Genomic DNA, 24,736 nt, shown 5'->3' with positions numbered 1-24,736 from the left:
GCCTCTGTTGATACAGCCCAAAATGGCATTTGCCTTTTTTACCGCTGCATCACACTGCCTGCTCATGTTTAGTTATCCACAAGTACCCCAAGGTCTCGTTCACACATAGTGCTACCTAGAAGTGTATCCCCCATCCAGTAGGCATGCTTTTCATTTTTCTGACCCAGATGCAGAACTTTACACTTATCTTTATTAAATTGCATCTTGTTCTCATTTGCCCATTTTTCCATTGTGTTCAGATCTCGTTGAACTCTGTCTCTATCTTCCGGAGTATTTGCCAGTCCTCCCAATTTGGTGTCATCTGCAAACTTGATGAGTAGTCCCTCCACCCCCTCATCTAGATCATTAATAAATATGTTAAAAAGTACCGGGCCGAGCACCGAACCCTGAGGTACCCCGCTACTCACCTCTCTCCAATCTGATGAAACACCATTGACAACAACTCTTTGAGTGCGGTTCTCTAACCAATTCCCTATCCACCTAACGATCTGAAAATCCAGATTACAGTCCTTCAACTTATCCATCAGAACATCATGGGGAACCTTGTCAAAAGCTTTACTAAAATCCAAGTAAATGACATCAACCGAATTTCCCCGATCCAGCAAACCTGTTACTTGGTCAAAAAAGGAAACTAGGTTGGTCTGGCAGGACCTGTTGGAGACAAATCCATGCTGACTTCCTTGGATCACCAAATTGTCCTCCAGATGTTTGCAGATCGCTCCCTTTAATATCTGCTCCATTATCTTCCCCACAACAGAGGTCAGACTCACTGGTCTGTAGTTTCCCGGGTCATCCTTCCTCCCTTTTTTGAAGATCGGAACAACGTTTGCTCTTTTCCAGTCCTCCGGGACATCTCCAGTCCTTAAAGAGGTTCTGAAGATGATGGACAAGGGCTGTGCAAGTTCTCTGGAAAGTTCTTTGAGTACTCTCGGGTGCATTTCATCTGGACCAGGGGATTTGAACTCATCCAGTGCAGCTAAATGCCTCTCGACCACCTCTCTATCCATGTTAACCTGCCACCCAGACACTATCCTTTGGCTACAGCCATCTCTAGATGTGCCTAAACACTTTGACCTGTGGGAAAAAACAGATGTAAAATAGGCACTAAGCCTTTCTGCTTTCTCTGCATCTTTCGTTAGAGTTTGTCCATCCGCACCCAACAGCGGGCCTATTGCCTCCTTTACTTTACGTTTGCTCCTCACGTAACTGAAAAATCTTTTCTTGTTACAATGGGCTTCCCTGGCCAATCTTAGCTCACTCTCAGCTTTGGCCTTTCTGATGATTGATCTACAGTGCCTAGTAACCTGTAGGTACTCTTCTTTAGAGCTCTGTCCTTCCCTCCATTTCCTGAACATTTTCCTTTTCTTTCTTAGTTCCTCTTGAAGTTCTCTGTTCATCCGAATAGGCTTCTTAGAGCTCCTGCAGTGTTTTCGTATTTCTGGAATAGTCATTGATTGAGCATGCAATAGCTCTTGTTTGAGTAGCGCCCACCCTTCACATGCTCCCTTCCCTTCCAGCATTCTTGTCCATGGTATGACACTCATCATGTCTCTGAGTTTATTAAAGTTTGCCCTACGAAAATCCAACATCCGCATCTGGCTACAAGCTTCCTTGGCTCCCCATCTCAAAAGGAATTCTATGAGGACATGGTCACTTCCCCCTAGGGTCCCCAACTCCTTCACCTCATCCACCAACTCTTGCCTGTTGGTCAGTATTCAGTATGGCTGAACCTCTTGTGGGTTCATCTACCATTTGATAAATGAAATTGTCAGCCAGGCAGGTCAGAAACTTGCATGACTGAGGACGCTTCGCAGAGTTTGTTTCCCAGCACACATCTGGGAAATTGAAGTCACCCATGATGACAAGGTCCTGCCGTTTGGATATTTTCTCAAGCTGCTCACAAAGTGCAGCATCCACATCCTCTCGTTGGTCAGGCGGTCGGTAGCAGACACCAACCACCACACTGTTTGTTTTCCCCTCGCTTATTTTCACCCAGATGCTTTCCACTGTAGATATGCTCTCCTTCACTAGAATTTCCTGACAGGTAAGCCCTTTCCTCACATACAGTGCCACTCCTCCACCTCTTCGATCTATTCTGTTTTTTCTGAACAGTTCATATCCATCCACCATTACATTCCAGTCATGAGAATCATTCCACCACGTTTCTGTGATGCCTACTAGATCATACCTTTCCATCAGCATGAGAAGTTCCAGCTCTTCCTTCTTATTGCCCATGCTTCGGGTGTTAGTATAAAGACATCTGAATCCTTTTACTTTTGGTTCCCTATGAGCTGGCCTTGCCGGTTGGGCTGCCTCCGATAGTTTTCCTTCCATACACTCCCTATGTTGATCGTCTCCTTCCCCTAGTGGCTTTAGTTTAAAGCTCTCCTGATGAATCTCCCCAGGTTCCTGCCAAACACATTCTTCCCCAGTTTCGATAAGTGCAGTCCATCAGGTGCTAGTAGGCCTTCCTCAAGAAAGCCTATCCCATGGTCCCAGAAACCAAATCTCTCCTGCCGGCACCAACTACGCAGCCAGTGATTCACCTCCATTATCTTCCTCTCCCGACGCATTCCTCTTCCCTTGACAGGCAAGATTGAAGAGAATACCACTTGTGCCCCCATTTGCTTGAGCTTCCTCCCCATGATGATCATAATGATCATAATGATCATGCAGCCGTTCTACATGCTTCTGTAAGCCATTCTGCATCAGGGGTAGATTGGCCCTTTTGCAAACAGGACTTTTGCAATGGCCACTTTCCATGAGGGCTCCATCACTCACAGCAACATCTTCACCAGGTGTTTCTCATCAGTGCACAAATACTTCAGATTTCCCATTAAAAAACCCAGATAGTGAGGGTACACCTGAAATTTGGGGCAGTTGAATAATAGGTGGGGAAGTGTATCCGGAACATTTCATCCATGCAGGCAACTTCTCTCATTTCGGGGAATTTGAAGGTAACGACTTGTTGATAGGCTTAAAGGAGAAATATTTAAATGTGCAAGGAGAAAAGCCCACAGCTGGTAACCCTAGCCATGTGAGTGAATTTATGCTTGCAGCTGTGATTAATTTACACCTTTTTAAAAAATGAAAATGCAAGCTCTGCAAAATCATATGATGCCTCTAAATTTGTGGTGTTGCCCCTTTGGCAGGTTCCAGCTATCGTTTTCTTTAGTTCCAAGCCTCATCACGGACTCCATGCAGTTTGCCTTTATTCGTTTGCCCTGTAGGTCGGACGCTGCCAATCCCAAATTCCTGCAGCCAAAGAACAGAGTTCGGCTGCAGGACAGGACAGCACGTGCGGCTTCTACCCTCTCCCTCTTCTGTTCAGGAGGCGGAGGCATGCCAAATATGCCTCCTCTCCCCCCTCCCTCATGCCGCTGGGCCCACTGCAACGGCCGCCTTGACATTCAGGCTTCTGGCTACGGCCTGGCTGGGCAGCCACAGCTGTCTTTATTTGGGTGTGCAATGCTTTGACCTCAGAGCGACACACATCTTTTGACCAAAACAGTCTTGTCATTCCAGCCTTGGCACTACGGAGGATCCTCCGAGTGGATCAGATGTTACTACCATAGTAAACAGAGTGGAGGGAGGAAGGGAACAGCCTGCCCATCCCCCCCCTTTTAGCTGTGTCTTTGGAAGTGGTGTCATATGCTCCCATCCAAACAAGGCGAGGCAAGGCTCGCCTCCTGCCACTGGCCAAGCCCACTCGGGGATCGGCACTGCATTTCCTCTGCAAACCCATTCAGCTCGCAGTTTTGCTAGCTCCTTCTGGATCCTACCAGCTGCTGGCTCACTGTGTGCACAGAGTGCCTTCCTGCCTTTAACCACACCACACCCACAGCAACGGTTAACATTCTCCTGCATTAATTCTATGCCTGCCATATGCATCTGCTAAGCTTGGGCCCTTGGCTATGTCAGAATAAAATGCCTACCATATTACCCCACAACAAGGTGACTTAGTAACTTCTAGTGATTTCTTTGTCTATAGGAGCCCTTCATAATCTGGGGGCTTAAATTTCTTCAGCAACTTTGCTGTTCCTGCTGCTGCTCCTTTGGGTGGCAGGAAGAAAATAAGCATAGAGTTTCTGGTGATTCCTAGAGCAACAAGCTGTCAGTTGTACTCCCCCTTGGAAGTGTTATCAATGTCCCCATCCCCTCATCTCCCACGAGGGGCCAGCCATCAGCGGGCAACCTTACCTAACCTGTAGTGTTCTTTGCTTGCGTATAACTTACCTCTGTGTTCAGCCTCTTATTCTAAATATCATCCCATCTATGTTCCAGTTTCAGAATCAAACAGGCAACATTGTACAAGTGAAAATAGTACAGGGTTCGTGATTGGACCCAGCAAGACCAGGCTATGTGGTCTTTACAGTGTTATCAAGCAGATGAATAAAAAATTATAATAGCTTTGGACAGATGGTCTTGACTCTGATGTCAATGCTTAAAGTAATCCTGAAGGCCAGGAGACTCGCTAGTAACCTTGGTATGTGTTTGTGCATATATAAATCCAACAGTGGGGATCAACTGCAAGAGATGGGGGAGGAATAGCCATGCCCTGGACTAGCGATCCCCAGCCTGTGGGCCACGGACCACATGTGGTCCTTCGACTAATTGGAGGTGGGCCCCGAAGGACACCTTCTCTCTCCCCCCCCCTGGCCTTTTACTTCATCCCCCCCTCCCAGCCCTTTACAACACACTTCATTGTTGTGACGTGTCTGTATCTTATTTTGAAGGGATGTTTAAACATTACCATAGCGATCAGAGACCGCTAGGGCAGTGGTTGAGAGTAAACTACCCCCACCACCGGGCCTCAGTAAAAGGCATTGAGTGGTCCCCAGTGAGTGGTCTCTGGAGTTGAGTGGTCCCCAGTGATAAAAAGGTTGGGGACCACTGCCCTGGACCATCTGTGGGTTGATCAGTCATTGGAAACTGTCTAATAACACTCATCCATGTTGTTTGATTGACAGGCCAAGGTCTCAGGCAGTGCTAGGTCTGATTCTTTTAACTGTAAATAATTGGCATTGAATGTGGGAGACCTTCTGTATGCAAAGCAAGTGCTATTGCACTGAACCACAGCTTCTCCCATCCTAATAGTTGAGAAAACAGATATAAGAATAAAATCCAACTACCCATCCCCCTCCTCTTTACATGACATTGGAGCTTAGCCGGCTAGTGTTCCACTTATGTGCCATGATAAGGCAGTTCGCAGAGACACAGTTTCCTGCAACATTAGGATAGGTTAACCAAGACAGGAAGGGTCGGAACGATGCTTGAAGCCACAGATGTAAAACATACATGGGAAGAGTGCCTCCTTTGGCCTGCACACGGATAGTACTGAAGGCACAGAAAGAAACAGGAAAGAAATGCCTTAGAAAAAAAAATACAGTTAACTGAAAAGCCGGATCGGTGCTGTGCTCTTGAATAATTCCTGATCACTTTCTAATTTTTACAAGATGAGTGATATAATGAAGAACAGGCTCTTGCCCCCTTCGGTTGACAGCTTATACACCTCCTGGGATGCTTGAACTACTGAAAAGTCTTACTGGACACAGCCTCTTGATCAAAAGCAGAAAGGTTGTGTGTTTTTTTAATAGGACAGAAGTGAGCGGAGATGCTTTATCTGGAACAGATTGCTTCTGTAAGTTTCTGGGAGCTATTAGCTTTGGTACAAATCAAACCCAGATACAACATTAAGATGGAGCTCTTGTGACTTAAGAGAGTTATAGCAAGCCACAAATGTTGCAGAGCTTTGGGGAGTGGCTCAAGCTTGTATACTGAGCAAAACTTTTCAAGGATGTTTATCTTTGTGAACATTATTTTATCATTTTGTTTTCTTTGCCTAAGAAGGATTACCCTTCCTCCTCCTAAGTATCTTGCTGTTGACATTTGGTGTAAAAGCATGAAGTAACATATGTATTTTATCGCATTTTATGGGTTTTATCGTCTGTAAACCACTGCAAGCCAGCTACCCCAAGAGCAGTGGTTCACAAATAACAATAAGAAGTAGTTGGGCATCCCATCCTCAAAGCATTGCTTGTTTCAAAATCAGCTGAAACTTATCAAGGTGGTCTGTTTCTTTGATTCTGAGGGATCTCTCTACTGTGGTCTTAATAAGTCAGTTTTTAATTGGCATGATTACTGTAAAATTCCTGGGAACTGTATACTTTGGTGAAGGTCTTGAGAATTCTTAGTTAGACATCCCTGCACTCCCTTCAATACAGTTCTCAGGGCTCTCTATGGATGGGTCAGGAATTATCATTAAACCAGTGTAAGTAAATGCCCCTCAAGTATTTTCTCTGATCTAGGAGGTTGCAGTTTCATGCCCAAATAGATTATTGCTGCTGCTGGCTATGAAAATAATATGCTTACTGAACTCTGCCTTCCTATTTTATTTGAAGTATTTGTGTCCTGCTTTCCCCCCAAGATTCAAAGCAGCAAACAATATCCCCAAGCAAAATAGAAGACAAAATAAAGGCGTTCGTTCAGCAGGTAAAACTACCGTGCTTGACAGTTCTGATCTGCCTTGACACTCTGTGGGTTGAATAATGACCAAAAAGCTTTGTGGATGCACAGTAGATGAGGTGGTGCTTCTTCACAGGGGCATTGCAGGGTATGGTCCTCACTTTGTGAAACATCAGGAGCATTTTAGTCATGCTGGGAAGTCATGCCAGAAATATGGGCATTATGTATCCAATATTTAATAAAAAGGAAATATGCAATTCCCTACACAAATTTACAGGGTGAGGGAGAGAAAGAGCCCCTGTGCCTTACAGCTGACAGTTGGCACCTTGACCCTAAGGATCCCTTAACATTTAAAGGACTGAGGCACCTATAACCTGTAAGGCTCTTAAACCTTAATGCTCATCTGTCGTCTGGGCCCCACATATCTGAGGGACTGCCTATTGCATTTTGCTCTGCAGATATACATTTGCACAGGGCCTTTTGCTCTGCAGATGTACATTTGTTGGTGATCCCTGGCCCACAGGAAGTGTGTCTGGCATCGACCAGGGCCAGGGTCTTCTGGGTCCTGCCCCAACCTGGTGGAATGAGTTCTTGGAAGAGCTGAGGGCCCTGTCAGAGCTTTCACCATTGCACAGGGCCTGCAAGATGGAGCTGTTCCACCAGGCATTCAGTTGAGACTCGAGCAGATAAGTTCCTTGGAATGGCTGGAACTTCAGGCCAAGTCCCCATTAACACCCCCCTGGGGGGGGGGGGGGCTCGTTGAGCTGAGTGGTACGGGGAGGGGAGGGAATTATAGTATATTTTTACCTCTGTGGGGATTGTGAGGTTGGGATTAAATGCTGATTTTTAGTGTGGTTTTTATCCTCTAATCCACCATGAGCCTGCTAGTCTGGGAGTGGCGAGCAACAACAACAACAACAATACTGGGTAGTAGACCTGGCCTGAGGTCAAGTCTATCCCCCCGGCCTTTGCATTCCAGATATACTGCCTGTACAATAGGTCTGGAACCAGTCCTGGACTTTAACATGGTACCCGCAGCTGATCTTCATCTGCCCTAGTGGTTTTGGGGCTGTGCTGGATCTTGACATGTTGACAGAGGGTCCAGTGTTAAAGTGGCAGGTGGGCTTCTGGGTTAGCTAGTGGGCTCCATGACTCCCATGAGACTTGGGGAACCTGAACTCAGTTTGTGGAATCCTTTCAAGCAGGGCTGCTTTAGGGCCCTCTCAGTGTTTCCTTTCCCTCAAAGAAAACAGGACTACCTACCTATGCTCATATCTATGGATCTGCACCTGATTGTATTTGATAGGCCTTACAGCCCAACTTTAGACAACTTTGTGCAGAAATAAGTTCTGTGAAACTCAATGGCATTGACTCCCAAGTAAATTTGTACAGCATTACAGTCTTTGTTCTGAAGAAACATGCTTGATGCTGTTCCAAGTCAGATCTTTGGGAGATGGGCAAGTGAAGTATCAGACAGTCTGAGGGGTGCCTCTCAAGAACACAAATAATGCTATTTTTACTGAGCATACATAAAGCACTTGGGTCTGTGCAGATAGACATAAAAACTCCCTTTCATATTGGCAAAGCTGGAAAAAATGTATAAAGATCTATTTCATCCTCCTCCACCTCACCCACGCCTAGCATTGACATCATACCAATCTCCTACTGTGGCAATGTTGTCCCCAAGCTATGGAACTGCAGCAGGGACTGCAAGGAAGAAGACAGATCAGCAGCAGGGCTGTTTCTGATGCTGCTCTTCAGGAATATGGGAGTAAAAACAACCCAAGGATCCTCTTGAAGTGATTAGGTGCATGACCCATTGTACATGTTTATGCTACAATGACATTTTGTCTCCAGACTTCGTTTTCTTCCTGAAAGGGTGTCTCCTCTGAAAGAAATAAGGGGGAGAAAGAACACTGCCACTGCCATTAGTAAGGGGGAAAGAGTCATAGTCCCATTACCCATGCACATCTTACTGAAGATTTTCAGAGCAATAAATCTTTAATTTTGACTTCAGATTCTGTGCCCACCTTATGCACCATTCTTTTCCTTCTGGTGTATTTCTTCTGCAGCTACTTTTAAAATGTACTTTTCTAAATTAAGGTAGAACATCAATTGTGACAGGGGTATCCAATTTAGTTGTTGTTGTTGTTGTAGTTGCTGTTTTGATTATGCAATTGCCCTATCGCAGCTGGGCAGTAGCATCCAGAAAGCATTTTCCATTTAAATCCTTAAGGTTCAGATTTGGCATTAGTTTGTGGAATGAAAGGAACAGAAGGCAATGCAGGCAAAGGGGGGAAATCTGTTCCTGCAATTTGACCACATTTTTTGGAATTGACAAGCAGCTGAGATGCCTCATTTTCCATATTGTGAAGCACTAGAGAATTCACTAGGGAAAACATCCTTATCCATGGTTCCTTTATATATTTGTGAAACAGCCTGGGGGGTAGAATGTGTCCAGCTGTCCAAGTTATTGGGCCAATCAGAGCAAAGCTGGCTGCACCCTGATTGGCCCTGCCCCTGCAGCTCCTGCCCTCCATCCCTGGATTCTAGCCTCTTTGCTCTCAGACGCACCTGTGAGCTGGAGCCAGCAGCAGGTAAGGGGAAAGAGCCCTGGGCAAAGAGTCATGGTAGAGGGCCTGCTAATGAGGGCCTCTTGGCCTGCTAATCAGGGTCTATTAACGAGGGCCTCCCGGCCTGCTAACGTCCTCCCGGCCTGCTAGGCAGGCCTTGCTAACGAGGGCCTCTCAGCCTGCTTACTGCCTGCTAAGGAGCTCTGTCCCAGCCCTGCTAAAGAGCTGGCCAGCCCCCGCCCACACCACTTGATCTGGCTACGAGTTGCTGCCCAAAGCCACCTTAAGCTGCCTGCCCAGGAACCAGGGGAGGGGACCTTTTCAAGGCCCATTCTTAGGAATGGGCTTTGAAGCTAGTATATTTATAATAGGCCATACAAAGAAACAAAGTACTGGGAAAAGATGGAATACTACAACAACATTATTACTAACCCCATTACTACAAAGTGGATTTCCAGGTGGGAAGTAAGAAGCTGGTTCCACAGAAGCCTGAGATGCCCCCCCCCCCCAACAGCTGCAGGAGCAGCGAATGTCAAACAGTCGGGTTGGTTAGGGATAGCGGGAAAAGATGCGATGAAAACAAATGCAGGGGAAAAGAACGGGGAGAGAAAGGAGGAGGGCACGGCAACCACAGATAAATGAAAGAAAGGCCTGCATGGACTTAGGAAAGAGGAGAGAGAAGGATCCAGAATAAGGCGGGGGCAGGTAGTGGAGAGAGGGAGATAATGAAGATACTTACCCAGAGTTAGTGTCACGTGAGCTGCAAACACTAGAAGCAAGGTCTTGGGCAGCCCATGAGAAGGGAGGGAGGCCTGAGAAGCATGATGGCAAAACCCTAGGACCCACCCCCCAAGGAATGGCCAGACCAAGAGAGCGTAGTCCAAGGTACCTGTAAGAGAAACGGAGACGTTTACTTACCTGAGTGGCTGGCAAAGGAACAGAGCCCCCAAGAGGACGGAAACAGAAAGGAAGGCAGTGTGGGGCTTATTAAAGAGGGGAGGGGTCACACGGAGGAGATAAAAGGAAGGAATAGGAAGGGTGTGGGGTGGTTGGTGAATGCACACTTGGAATGAGGAGGAGGAGACAATAAAGAAACGATTGAAGAAGTAATCAGCCTCCTCGTGTCTTTCTGATTCTAAGAAGTGGAACACAGACACAACGGCTGCCAGAGAGGTACCCCGGGGAGGGGCTGCAAGGAACCCCACAGCGGAGATCGAAGATACTCCTGTATTTAATAAGGAGGTAAACTTTGATCTTCGTAAATAATTCTGGGGAAACGGAGTTGCTGTTTATCACTTTTATTTTTTAAAAAAATGGGATTAAATATACAGTCCTGCAAATAAAGTGCACATTAAGCAAGGTTTCTAACCTCCTTCAGGTAGGGCCCGGAGTTCCAGCATTACAAGTGATCAGACTATAGAGATAAGATTTTTGGAGGGCAGATTCCATGGGATCACATCACTGCTGAGCTCTCACTTGACCTCAAATGCCATTCTTCTTAGACTTTCCACCCAAAAAATCTTCAGTAATTTCTAATAGTAAGGCACCCTACAATTCTAAAACCAGAAAGAAAAAGAAAAGGTTAATAAAATAGACAAAGCAAGTGTGATTTTTCATTAATCATATATCAAGTGGCATTATACCGAGTCCGAACAGTGGTCCATCTAGTCTTGTGTTATATATTTTCAGACAGGTAGTGGCTCTCTATGGTCTCAGGCAGATCAGAGTTTTTCACACCTGCTAGCAATGGAGACTGAAACTTGAACATTTTACATATCAGAACCATCATAGCCCCTGCCACAGCATATGATGTCATAAACAGTACCAAATGAGTATCTGTGGCCACAATCTACAGCACATTCAGGTTTGGCAGGGAAAGTGGCAATAAAAAAGGATTTTTGTGGCAGTAATTGCTGAGTGTTATAGTAACTTGTATTTCAGCAATCTTCCTATGCATTCTGTTCTTAAAATTCCTTAGTAATAAAACAGCTACTTTAGGGTCATCTATTGAATGCCTTGGAAGGTTTAAGTATTCTCGCACAGGTATATCAATCTTGTGGTTCCTGGTGTCACATTTGTGTCCATTTATCCTTTGGAGTTTATCCTGTTTGTCCTGTATAGAGAATGGATAGGGAGACTGCTGAAATGCATGTTATTACAAAACTTAGAACAATGGAATCCCAGGACTCAACAGGGATATTGGTTTCTTATTTTACTATATATGCTAACCTGCATTCTTAACAAGGCCCCAGGAAGGCCTAATACTCAGTGTTTTAATTAGGGTTGTGTGCAGCGGCGTCCAAATCGGCCGTTGAAGGTCAAAGCAGCCAGCACTGTGCCGTGGGGGGGGGGGAGGGGAGGCATGGGTGCCGGTATGCAACTTGACACACACACAGAGGCGTGGGGCTCCGTGCCTGTGTGTGTGCACCGACTGACACATTGGGGCAGGCACCTCCCCTCCCTCCCCCCGTGGCTCAGCGCTGGCTGCATTGACCTGGAATGGCCAGTTAGGACACCGCCACACACAACCCTAGTTTTAATTTATCTGTTATTTGAAACAATTGATTTGAACATGTAGATTGTATTGTAACTTAAGAAAGGCATTGGTTTCTTAACCTTACTACATATGCAAACCTATGTTTTCAACAATCCCTCAGAAATGACCAATGTCCTCTGTATTTTAATTTATCTCTTAATTGGAATAATTTGCAGCCCAGATTAAGCCAGGGCCACCATTGATATGGCTGGTGGGGCGGGCGGGTGGGAGAAATACACGGGGGGGGGGAGCAAAGTCCAGGGTGCATGTGGCTGCAAGAGCAGTGGTGTCTTGGGATTGGAGGCTGGGAGGCAGGCGCAGTAGTGCACCATGTGCCTTACCATCCCTCTTTTGCTGGGACGTATACAAGCTTCCCACCCTCCCTCCCATTGTGTCAGGTTGGCAGGTGTTTGCCAAGGGTACTTGGCACAGGGGCACAGGTGTTTATTGTTATTTATTAGCTGTTTCTAGTCACAACCTGCGGGTTGGCCGATGGTGGAGCCAGTTTGGTGGGGGAGTATGTTGTGCTTGGCCTACTCCCCAGGAAAGGGGCCTCTTTAAAGAAGTGTCAGGCTGTGAGCAATTGCCAAGCCCAGCTGGGCAAGGCATGGATTTCAGAGGGCCAGGTGGTCTTAGACCGGTCCAGAAGAGGTTTGGGCCTCCTCTGGCATCCAGGGTGGATACTTCTCTGGATAGGGAGGGCAGCGGCATTCCCAGATGAGAACTGGAGTGGAATGGGATCAAGAAGAAGAAGAGTAGGTTCTTATATGCCGCTTTTCTCTACATGAAGGAGTAAGCAGCTTACATTCACCTTCCCTTTCCTCTCCCCACAACAGACACCCTGTGGGGTAGGTGGTGCTGAGGAGCCGTGATATTACTGCTTGGTCAGAACAGTTTTATCAGGGCCGTGCCGAGCCCAAAGTCACCCAGCTGGCTACATGTGGGGGGAATGCAGAATCAAACCCAGCTCACCAGATTAGAAGTCCACACTTCTAACCGCTACACCAAGCTGGATCTTGAAAATTCAAGCTGTTGCTAGGGAAAATTAGGGCAGTTGGCTGACTGCTCCGGCTCCTCACCTCCTGCCATGCCAACTCTCTCAGGGTGGTGTTTGTTAATAAAGTTGTGGCCTCTTTCAATGCCAACATGTTGTGAGTGTATTTGTTAGCCTACCCTGCAAGTCAATTGATTTTAACAAGTAGATTGTAATGTAGCTATGACTGGTATAATGCTATTTAGTTTGAAATAGTACACATATGTTTTTTTCTGGTCTGTGAACCCAAATACCAGAGTGTCACCTGGAAGGTGTTGGCACATTGACATCACTTCTGACACAATGCGAGCATATGCTCACTTAAACCGGGAGTAAACTATGTAGAACTCAGTGGATTTATTCTGGACTAGACTTGCAAAGGGTTGTCCAAAGCCCATAGAAACTTACTAATTGTAACCAACTAGCTGGACTTGGGATGAAGGTTAAGAACCACTTAAAAAAATTCCTGCCATGTTCTACTGGTAGGGCCTCTCACTGGCCAGCTAATTGGCAGCCGGGGAGTAAGACTTTAAGGTTGGGGACCCCTGCCTCCACTGGGAAGGGGTCTGCCAACCCTAATTAAAAGGGTTAGGCATTTTCCCCCTCTAGGTTATTAGCAGCCTTACTGGAACTATGCAGAGTTGCCATACTAGCCTTCCCATTCCAAAGCTTCAAAATAGGAGTGACTCGAGTAATAAAGTTTTTAGAACCTGATTTCCTTTACACAGTGAACATAGTAACAAAAAGCTACTAGAATTTTTTTTAAACAGTATAAATATGGTAGGTTTTGTTCTCTAAGGAGCTGTATCATTCACAAGTATTCGCAGTATTCTATTAGAAAGTATTCTATTAGAAAGGTTCCTCCAAAGTTCATAACATCACTTAAAATGTTATGTCTTACAATTCTAGCACTGGTTCTGAGAACATATCTTTGCATACAGGTATTATGTTTCTCTAGCAAAAACAAATGTGTTTCTGTCCGCTAAGTAAGTATAACCATTTGTCCTTCCCACAGAAATCTGACCAGAATCCAGATTCACCTGGCAAAGCTAATCTTCTAGCCCTTAGCTGTAGCTCCAGCTAATGCTCTTCAGAACAGGGAAGTTATAAACCACATGGATTTGGATCTCATTTACAGCAGCCGTCTGTTTTAAAACCACAATAATCGCTATTGAAATCGGCTGCTAAATTGCAGAGTTACCAATTGCCCAAATACCAGAGTGTGCCTTCTCGGTCCCTTATTTTTGAGGTAAGTTTGACCATGTTGTTGCTGTTGTGTGAGGTTAGCCAATCACTTAAAGAAGCCAGACAGCACCTGGATTTCATCATACACAAAGAAGAACACCTGGATTCAATCTACCCTGCCATAGCACAATAAAGCTCCTTCAGAGAGGCAGTTAGCTGGGGGCCCTTAGGATTCTGTGTCGTAATAACCAGTGGGGCCTGCCACATCTGGTGATAGGAGTGTGTGTGCCAACTTTCTTTATTAACTCTTTGTTCTCCTTCCACTGCGCCTCTAATCTGAATGCCAGATGTTTTTACACGATGAAGGGGAAAAATTGGGATCCTTTCTATAGACCGTTTGCTAATCAACCAAAAGGGATACCCCAAATCTGTCATTACAATGTAGCAAAAGTAATGAAATTATGAGTCTAGAAAAATAATCTTCAGATTTTAAGTTTTCTTTTTAGTAATAAGCACCTTTAGTGGAAGATACTAGGAGACTCTTTTGAAAATTGCCCTTCACAACCACAAAGAACAGAATGAATAAAATCCAACCATCTCATAACGTGAGGAGCCAAAGCTACACAAACAGCTCGGTTTTCCCACGCCGCCATTTATGAAGTGGGGAGTGGGTGGATAGGAGACATGCTGGGGCTCCAGCACATCTCCCTAAGAGGCTTTTGACCTGCGAGCAAATGCCAACCCAGCTGGGAAGACAGGAGCTTGCAGGGGCCGGGTAGCCTGGGATGGGCTTTGAGGAAGCCTCTGCCCCCTCAGGCATCCCACCTTCCCTGGTTAGGAAACCCAGCAGCAGGGAGACCTGTGTTCCTGATTGGAACAGTACAGGCTACGTGATGGCTGACTACCATCCCCTGCCATGTCAACACTGTTAATAATTTATTAAATATAGCTGTGGCCTTAATTTGCCAATTGTGATGATGTGCACGTCGTATGTGAGCGATACTGCCCACTTGCAAATCAATGAATATGCCCGTGCTGTTGCCTTGCTCCTCAGATTTTGACCAGCATCTTGACACATCTGCAAAACTACTAAACTCAACATGGAGTGGGACTGCAGGATAACAACTTGTGTGCCCCCACAAAATCACCTGTAGCTATCTGCTATAATGGAACGGATCCTAATTCTCTCCTACCACCCCACTAAGCAAGGTCTGAGGCCTTCCATCAGCCTACGCAGACTTCCACCCCTTTAAGAAGCTCTTCTGTTGGAGAAAGTTTTGTGGGAGAAAGGTTGGAGCCACTCAATTCTCTTTATGGAGTATAAACGGGTTGTTTGTTTTTTAAATAATGTGTGCATGCCAAACTTTGGGAGGGAAAGCAGCAAAGCACATCCACATCTTGTCACATCTCAAAAACTAAGCAGAACTGGTACGTTGATGGGTGACTAATGTTGGTACATATGTATGCTGAAATACTGATATTTACGTGTGAAGGAGGTTGCCACAGGCCAATAACACATAACATTAAGATTTTCTCTACCCGAAGCAGGCTCAAAGTGGCTTACAGTCGCCTCCCTTTCCTCTCCCCACAACAGATGGTGGGTCAGAACAGCTTTATCAGTGGTGTGGCAAGCCCAAGGTCACCAGCTGGCTGCATATGGGGGAGTGCAGAATCGAACCTGGCATGCCAGACTAGAAGTCTGCACTCTTAACAACTACACCAAACTGGCTCTCCATCAAACAAGGTGAATGGGCCAGGGGGGTATTTATCCTATCCTTCTTCCATGGATCTCAGAGTAGTATAAATAGTTTTCTTCTATATAACTACCCTGTGACACAGACAGGGGATTAGAATCCAGATCTTTAGAATTAGAGGATTAGAATCCTACTCTGACCCTCTTAACTACCTCACTGCACTAGTTCTTACACATAGTCCTGTTGCTCTGTTGATTGAGGAAAGGCCTCAGAGGATTGAGATCTGGTTTCACATTATTTCCCACTTGTCTGCCATTTTCTTTTGCTGTAAGTGTTAAATAAATACTTCTTACTTTAATACTCCTGCCCAAATTCTAGAGAAAAGAATCCAGACATAATTATTATTTGTGGAGAATTTTTAATGCAGTCTGGAGCAGTCAAAAGCACATGGAGCTATCCCAGTAGTCGTACAGTTTTGGTTTTCTTATGCTGAGTGATATCTGTCAACTTCATTGGCAACACACGGAAAGGGGCTCTTCTGGAAAAAATTACTAAATTACTTGTAACGGTGGGTCCCAGAGGTAATGGGCTGATCTGCACTCTCAGATCACCAGGCGAGTCCTTCGAAATCCAAAGTGGGCTGGAAGGTGTAGGCATCTGTGAAAATGCTGGGCTTGGTTCAGTAGTTCCTGCTTCCCTAGCCCCATAGCTGTATGTCTTCCATGGGATGCCCTCCTCACCGCTCTCAGTGCTGTGTACTTTTTCATGGCTTATCTGTACCATTGGCGGCAGCTTAGCAGTTCTTAACTTGTCTTGTTCAGCTATCTTCTTGACCAAGGGAGATGTGTAGTTGGTGTAGGCTGGCCACTGGCGACAGCGTTGGATGAGATGGGAAGGGAGGCCAATATTACTTGATAACAAAGCCCGATCTTTAAAAAAATATTTAAAAATCAAGATCCAGAAATAATCTTAGGACAGGAATTAACAACTTCTTTAGCTTGATGCATGGGCTGGAGTCTCTGCCAATAAATTTCCTGATCCTCCTCACTGCTTACCCCTCTTGCATGTTAGTTGGGGCTTTACCCATTCCCTGGTTGTGAACCTCTCTGTGAATGATGAAAATGTCTCAGAGTCTTCAGCAATAACACAGAAACATCTACTTTATTCTAAGGAATTCTGACCAGATGAGAGGTGGTGTAGGGCTTCACCCATCATTATGAGTCCTGGTATTTTCTGGGGAACAACACAAGGACTGTGCATCAAAAGTGCAATAGGAGTTGTGTGTCACTTATAGGCACACCAGCTGTTTTCTATTTGTATCCCCAACACACAGGGACAAGTGGCTTTAGCATTTCCATGCCACACTGTCTTTGCATCTGCAAACATGGGGACATAGAGCCGAAAGGGACCGCAAGTGGCATCTAGTCCAACCCCCTCACAATACTAAAATCCACAACTACACTCCCATAGTCACCCCTGTTCTATGCCTAGAAGAACGTAAAAGACCTCCAGGATCACTGGTTCAATCTGACCTGGAGGATGATCCCACCTTGGTTTTTTAAACCGCATAATCAAAGGGAAAGGTATCAAACCAAGGGATCCCCAGGCCCCGACTAGGGACGCAAAATGAAATGTCTTTTAATCAGAATAGATTGTAGAAAATCTACACAAATCATAAATGGTTGTAGAAACACCAAAACACAAAGCATTTATTACCACATTTTCAAAATATCTCAAAACAGAAAATTCTCATAAATAATAGAGAAGAAGAAGAAGAGTTGGTTCTTATATGCCGCTTTTCTCTACCCGAAGGAGGCTCAAAGCGGCTTACAGTCACCTTCCCTTTCCTCTCCCCACAACAGACACCCTGTGAGGTGGGTGAGGCTGAGAGAGCCCTGGTATCACTGAAGGACCTCAAGTATATGTTATCAGGGGGACAGAGTATTCAGTGAAACATCCACTACAATTCTCTATTGTCCACCAACAAAAGTCTAAAAATTAGCTATGTCATTCTTAAAGGGACTTGAAATAATTTTCACAAAAGGCATGATAAATCAAAAGAAGAATTCAGTCTTCTTTTGCTTATCATGCTTTTTGTGAAAATGATGTCAAATCCTTTTAAGAATGACAGCTAATTTTTCTTGAAGTGGGTTTAAGATCAAGGCTTTAGGTTTTTGTGGCATTTATAAAAATTTCTGCTTGAACTTAGGTACCTTAACTAATTAATGATTGATTGATAATTCTCATCTTTAAACCGCTCCTGTGGAGCGGATTAAATAAAAGGCTAAGGGCTCCTGGGGTGGGACCAGTCTGGGATAAAAACTCGGAGGGGACCAATCAGGAGCCGCGACATTTTCCCCCCACCAAGTGATTGGCAACACTGTTTCCAAGGTTTCATTTGGGGGTCTTTCCTAGTCTTGCTTTCTGAGATGCCCTACAAATTGGATTGGCTGAGGACCAAGCTGGTCACTTTGCATACAGAGGAGCTACGCTAGCGATAACCCCATCTCTTTAACACAGCCTTTTCTAACCTTTTTACCAGTGAGAAATCCCAGAAATCAGGCTTTGAGAAACCCAGAAGTGAGGTCAGCAGGCCACAATTCCCTGCCACCCCTCTAGAAGTCACATCACCCAGACACTCCAACCAGATATGACATCATGCTCTGCCACTACTACTATCACCCCCACCTCCCCAATGCCAGAAACAGCCCAGCAGTCTACTTTGCTAGGCCAGTAACACAGCCAGGGTAGGCTTATGTTGCTCACCCCCCCCAATGCTGGGATGCTGACTTTGGGGTGGCCTCCTGGGTCTTGGAGCTTGCCCCTTTGCCAGCCTCCAGGTGCACTGGTGAGAAAGGCAGCTCTTGCTCATGGCTCAGCTGGATAATGCAGTCACAGGGCTTAGCTGAGTTGGCTACCAAGGAGTGAGTGATCTGCTTCCCTTGTCTTGCCTGAGGTGGCCAGCACCAGGCTGGAGTGAAAAGAAGAAATAGGGCTGCAGGGGTGGGCATTGGGCCCCCTTTCTCATGCATTGCAAGGAGCTTCTCCTGTTCATGGAGCAAAAGCCGCTGTGATGCCCCCCATCCACCCACACATGTGCTGCCCCTGCCCCTTACCTTCCCCACAATAAAAAAAGTTGGGCCAGGCTTCAGGAAGCTGCCCCCACAAAAACAAGCCACTTTGGCTCCACACTCTGGCTGGCTGGGCTCATCAGAAACTTCCCACTCTTGCATTGCTTGCAACTGGTTGCCTGGGCAGGCAGTGAAGGCAAGTGCCTCACCTGTCCATCCTTTCCCCTCTCGCATCCATGCTGGGAAGGGGGCAGCTGCAGCACTTCCCCTTTAACTCTCCCAAGAGCAGCTAGAAGGGGCAGGGATTGCTCCCAAGAAGGCACAGCACAGCTCTTCTCCCTCAACCAAAGGTGGAGCAGCTGCAGTGCAGGAGGGTCTGGAGGGAGAGAGTGCTCTGTCACCCCCTGCCCCCAATGCCAGAAACAACCCAGTGGCCTACTCTGCTGCGCCGGGAACAGGGCTGGGACAAGCATTCGCTGTTCTGTCACCCCCTGCCACTCCTCAGTGCAGTTAAGTTAAAATGAGAGTACTTCCCTCTCTGGATCACTATGATGTCCAACAAGCCTCGGCCAGTAATGATTTTATGACCATTTTATGACCCTCCCCTTTCCGCCCCCTCCAGGCCCATCATTAGCCATGACTGGGGGGTCAACATGACCAAATATGGTCATACCACCCAATTAATGTTTACATTAAAAAAAACATATATATAAAAATTAACTTCTACCCAATCAGCGATACCCTTCCAGGGCCATTGGGATACCTCAGGGGTTTACAGAAACCCCTTTGAAAAAGCCTACTCTGATAAAAAGGGGCAGGGATTGGTTCATTCGAGTTCAAGCCTCATGCTTTAGGGAGAACAATTCAGCCTTGTATGCACAGATGCAGGACCATGGAAGGCAAAACATGGCTGTAGCCCGCACAAACAGGAAACAGAATAGAACTTACACCGAGAGAAATTAAGGTTTAAAATTTTTCAAAGAGGGTTTTGGATATAGTCCTGGATATCATAAAACCACTGTTGTACCTTATCCTAATATCCGTTGCATTTGTTTTCTTATACCTTCCCTCATTGGGGTTCAGGGAGATAGACCTGCCTATGCCATCAGTTCTGCTGTTGCTTTATCACCAGACCTAACAACACTGGGCAGACCATTCACTTGTTCATCTTTCAGCATTATTTATGCTATCAAGTGTCAGCAATGCCCTTCCCCTCACTGCATCAGGCAAGCAGGTCCCTGATCAACAGAATAGATGGGCATAAGTCTGCCATTAAAAACCACAGCACACAAGAAACTATGTGAGAACATTCTAATCTTCCTGGTCATTACACTCCTGACCTAAGAATGGTCATCCACAGATAGAATGGTCATCCACCCCCCCCTCCACCTTCTCACTGGGATATAAGGACTCAGCTAACTCCATTCCAACGTATCTGACAAAGAGAGCTTTGCCCCCCCTCCACAAAAAAAAGTCTTTTCCTTCAACATCTTGTTGATCTCTAAAGTGCTACTGAACTCAAATCTAGCTGTTCAACTTCCCCTTGAGGTAGGCTAGGATGAGAAGAACTGATCCATGAACTCCCAGTGAGCTTCTGGGATTGAGTGATTTTGCATCTAGATCCTGCCTGTAGTTGTTTTATGACAAGCTCTAAATAAACTGTTAACATCACCAATTCATGTTTATAAAACTATGATGACAATGACTCAGGTGATTCAGATGAAGCGGCTATTTCAAATTAACATACTGGTCCATAAAGGCACGCTGCATATCTCTGCTCTGCCATGGACACTTTCTGGGTGGCCTTTGGCCAGTCACATATTCTCAGCCTTCCCTACTTTACATGGTTGTTGGGAAAATAAAATGGAGGCAAGAACTATGTAAGCTGCTTCAGGGGCCCATGGGAGGGGGGGGGGGGCAGAAAGGTGGCATATAAATGATGTAAATAAGGGAATCAATCTGAAATCCAAATGGGGTGGGGCTGCAGTTCAGTGGGAGAGCGCATGCTGTGCATTTCAAAGGTCCCACGTTCAATCTCTGGCATCTCCAGTTAAAGTATAGCTGATGTTTTCTGTGCCTGAGACTTTGGTGAGCTGCTACTGGCAGTATTGAGGTAGAAAGGCTGAGGATCTGGCATGGTATAAGGCAACTTCATATGTCTACATTAGACTGAACTGTACTCCAGAACCTGTGTCTCCCTGTGGCCTTTACTAAATCAAACTGTGCGCCTGAACCCACTTTGGCAAGTGTCAGAGGGAACTGGACTTAGCCAGGAAAAGGTTTATGTTTATCAAAGCATGACATTTCCCCATGACAGTCCAGCCATTATTTCTGCAGTGTTATGAACTCCTTGGCTCAGCTGCCATGCTACTAGCAGTGACATATAGCCTTACACAGGGTGCAAACAGCCTGGAATTTGGTCTTACATAAGCTGTACACGTGTCCTTCCTGAATCAGTCCTGGAAGCACATGAATAATTGGTCACTGATGGACTATGTTTCCACTTTTCTTCTTCCCCTGTTTTGGCCCTCCCAGAATTGGCTTTCAGTCTCAGTCTGACTAGAACAGGAAACAAATCACTCTAATTCATGTTACTTGATCAAAATCTAGCAGGAGCTTTGGTTACACTGTGAAACTGCCTGTAAAGCTGCCTCAAACTATGCTATTGTCTTTCTGCACAGTGGAATAATAATTCCCTCAGATATTTTAGTTTTAACAACTTGTCATGGCAGATAACTGGAGATTCAAATTGGGAGGAGGAAGGGGGGGATAATTACAAATGTAAGTTTACAATAGACATAGAAAGACAAAGAAAAATAGATGGAGAAAGCCCCTAAATTATTGTTGGACTGCAGAAAACAGCCTTTTAGTTTCAGCATAATGTTAGTTCAAGTGCATAGCCATGCTGGTCTGAAGTAGCAGAACCAATTTTGAGTCCAGTGGAATTTTTAAAACCAACGAAGTTTTATTTGTGCTTGATGAAGTGTGCTTTGTGCATACAAAAGCTTAGGTAAAGGTATCCCCTGTGCAAGCACCGGGTCATGTCTGACCCTTGGGGTGACTCCCTCTAGTGTTTTCACGGCAGACTCAATACGGGGTGGTTTGCCAGTGCCTTCCCCAGTCATGACCGTTTACCCCCCAGCAGCAAGCTGGGTACTCACTTTACCGACCTCGGAAGGATGGAAGGCTGAGTCAACCTTGAGCCGGCTGCTGGGATTGAACTCCCAGCCTCATGGGCAGAGCTTTCAGACTGCATGTCTGCTGCCTTACCACTCTGCACCACAAGAGGCTCTTATACAAAAAGCTTACATCTTGAATAAAGCTTTGGTGGTCTTAAAGGTGCCATTGGACTCACTTTGTTCAGCATGATGTTGCTTTATGCTGTAGAGGCTCTACTTCATTGAGCCATGCAGGAGATCCTACTTCCGTGTGCTTTTCATGGAATTACACATTAGGATAAAATTATGGATTTAAGCTGTAATATCTTTCAAAACTGAACATGAAGCATAACATGTTTGTTCCACACTTAGCATTATACTTTCAGGGAAGCAATGATGAGGTAATGCTGCAGATGTACCCCTCTTTTCAATGGCTGCTAGGAGCAGTTTATCAAAACCTAGTTGCTATCAACTCACGTGATTACATAATCTAAATACCAGTGTAAGCACTCATCCTTGCTTGTAGGACCATTGATATGCAAGGAGGACAAAGTGGCTGCTATCCTCCAGCTTTACTTCCACTTCACTGTAAACAGCACAGGTCGCCAGGCATATGGCTACCCACAAAGCTTAGCATGATAGAAATAGGTCAACTGGCAGACTGTATGGGGAATCAGGATCAGTGGACTCCTGGCTGTCACAGGAGTAATTTATTTATTTTATTTATTACATTTATATACTGCCCTCCCTTGATGCTCAGGGCACTTTACATGAAACACAGGGGAACAGGAACAATATAGTAAACTCAGTAACCAAGTCAGATGAATAACCATAATAAGAGCAATAACAAAGAATAGTAATTAATAACCTCAACATTTAAACATCCCATAGTTGATCAGTTCAGGTTGTTTGATTCATGGGAAGGAAGTTCGGGAGCCCAGTAGATGTTATTACTTTTCGTTGACCACAACCAAATGTCTGGCAAAGAAACTGTTTTGTGCAGGCCCTGCGGAATTGTTCTAGCTCTGTCAGGGCCCTGATCTCCTCTGAAAGCTCATTCCACCAGGTGGGGGCCAGGACAAAGTTCTGGTCCTGGTTGAGATCAAGCAAGATTCCTTGGGGACAGGGATCACCAGGCAGTTGGAGGTGGTGGAGCATAAAGCTCTTTGAGGGGTGCAGGCAGAGAGGTGGTCCCTCAGGTACATTGGGCCCAGACTGCATATGGCCTTAAAGGTGATCTGTAATTTGACTGGTAACCAGTGCAGTTGTTGGAGAATGGGACGAATGTGGGATTTCCATGGTGTTGCCATTGAATTCTGGACCAGCTGTAGTTTCCGGATCAAGGTTAAGGGTAGGCTCACATGCTGGACCATGGAGAAAGCTAGGGAGTTCCAGAAGAACATCTACTTCTGCTTCATTGATTATGCTAAAGCATTTGATTGTGTGGAGCACAACAAATTGTGGCAAGTTCTTAAAGAGATGGGAATACCAGAGCATCTTATGTCTCTTGAGAAACTTATATGCAGGTCAAGAAGAAACAGTGGGAACTGAACATGGAATCACTGATTGGTTCAAAATTGAGAAAGGAGTTCGGCAAGGCTGTATACTGTCGCCTTGCCTATATAACTTGTATGCAAAGCACATCATGAGAAAGGCGGGATTAGAGGAGTCACAAATTGGGATCAAGATTGCAGGGAGAAATATCAACAACCTCAGATATGCAGATGATACCACTCTAATGGCAGAAAGCGAAGAGGAACTAAAGAGCCTGTTGATGCGGGTGAAGGAGGAGAGTGCAAAAGTTGGTTTGAAACTCGACATCAAGAAAACGAAGATCATGGCATCCGGCCCTCCCAATTCCTGGCAAATAGATGGGGAAGAAATGGAGATAGTGACAGATTTTATTTTCCTGGGCTCCAAGATCACTGCAGATGGGGACTGCAGCAAAGAAATTAAAAGACGCTTGCTCCCGGGGAGGAAAGCTATGGCAAATCTAGACAGCATCCTAAAAAGCAGAGACATCACCCTGCCAACAAAAGTGCGTCTAGTCAAGGCTATGGTATTCCCGGTTGCAATGTATGGCTGTGAAAGTTGGACCATAAGGAAGGCCGAGCATCAAAGAATTGAGGCTTTTGAACTCTAGTGCTGGAGAAGACTCTTGCGAGTCCCTTGGACTGCAAGGCGAACAAACCGGTCAGTCCTAGAGGAGATCAGCCCTGCCTGCTCCTTAGAAGGCCAGATCCGGAAGATGAAACTCAAATACTTTGGCCACCTCATGAGAAGGAAGAACTCCCTGGAGAAGAGCCTAATGCTGGGAGCGATTGAGGGCAAAAGAAGAAGGAGACGACAGAGAATGAGGTGGCTGGATGGAGTCACTGAAGCAGTCGGTGCAAGCTTAAATGGACTCCGGGGAATGGTAGAGGACAGGAAGGCCTGGAGGATCATTGTCCATGGGGTCGCGATGGGTCAGACACGACTTCGCACCTAACAATAACAACAACACATAGAGCAAGTTGCAGATGTCTAGTCTAGAGGTGACTGTCATGTGAGTCACTGTGGCTGGGTTACATAAGGCACTAGTAGTTTGGCCTGGCGAAAGTGGTAGAATGCCAGCTGCACCACTGTTGTGACAGGCTATACAGAGTTATGATACCAACTCATGAAGAAGAAGAAGAAGAAGAAGAAGAAGAAGAAGAAGAAGAAGAAGAAGAAGAAGAAGAAGAAGAAGAAGAAGAAGAAGAAGAAGAAGAAGAAGAAATGGAATTTAATCAACTATACACTGGGAAAATAACAACTGAACTGGAACGACATTTGGCACATTTGTTACATAGAATAATCTATGCTTCTTTCACAGGAATGCTATCTGTTTGAGCAAATGAGCAATCCTCTAGACTGAATTTCTGCAACTCGCTCTACAGAGGCCTACAGAGGCCTACCCTTATGCTACAACTGGAAGCTACAACTGGAAGCTACAACTGGAAGCTACAACTGGTCCAGAATGCAGTGGCCAGTTTCTCTGGA

At 45.6% G+C, this 24,736-nt stretch overlaps 1 protein-coding gene across 4 annotated transcripts in view; it reads right to left on the bottom strand.

Moving 5' to 3' along the window:
* Positions 1-10,330: 10,330 nt before the first annotated feature.
* CDRT4 (CMT1A duplicated region transcript 4) overlaps positions 10,331-24,736 on the bottom strand; it is a 57,190-nt gene continuing 42,784 nt past the window's right edge. The window contains exon 3 of one of the 4 annotated variants that reach the window (XR_013228808.1): positions 10,331-10,594. Coding sequence is in view for 1 of the 4 variants with exons in the window: in XM_077324347.1 (XP_077180462.1) it covers positions 15,940-16,415 (476 nt within the window). In the remaining 3 variants the exon portion in view is untranslated. The other 3 variants (XM_077324347.1, XR_013228807.1, XR_013228809.1) reach the window with 3 other exon arrangements.

This window comes from Paroedura picta, chromosome 3, assembly GCF_049243985.1.
Source record: "Paroedura picta isolate Pp20150507F chromosome 3, Ppicta_v3.0, whole genome shotgun sequence".
In the NCBI taxonomy this organism is placed as follows: Eukaryota; Metazoa; Chordata; class Lepidosauria; order Squamata; family Gekkonidae; genus Paroedura; species Paroedura picta.
Note: the sequence above shows the minus strand (reverse complement) of the source record. Positions and strands in the feature narration are given on the sequence as shown.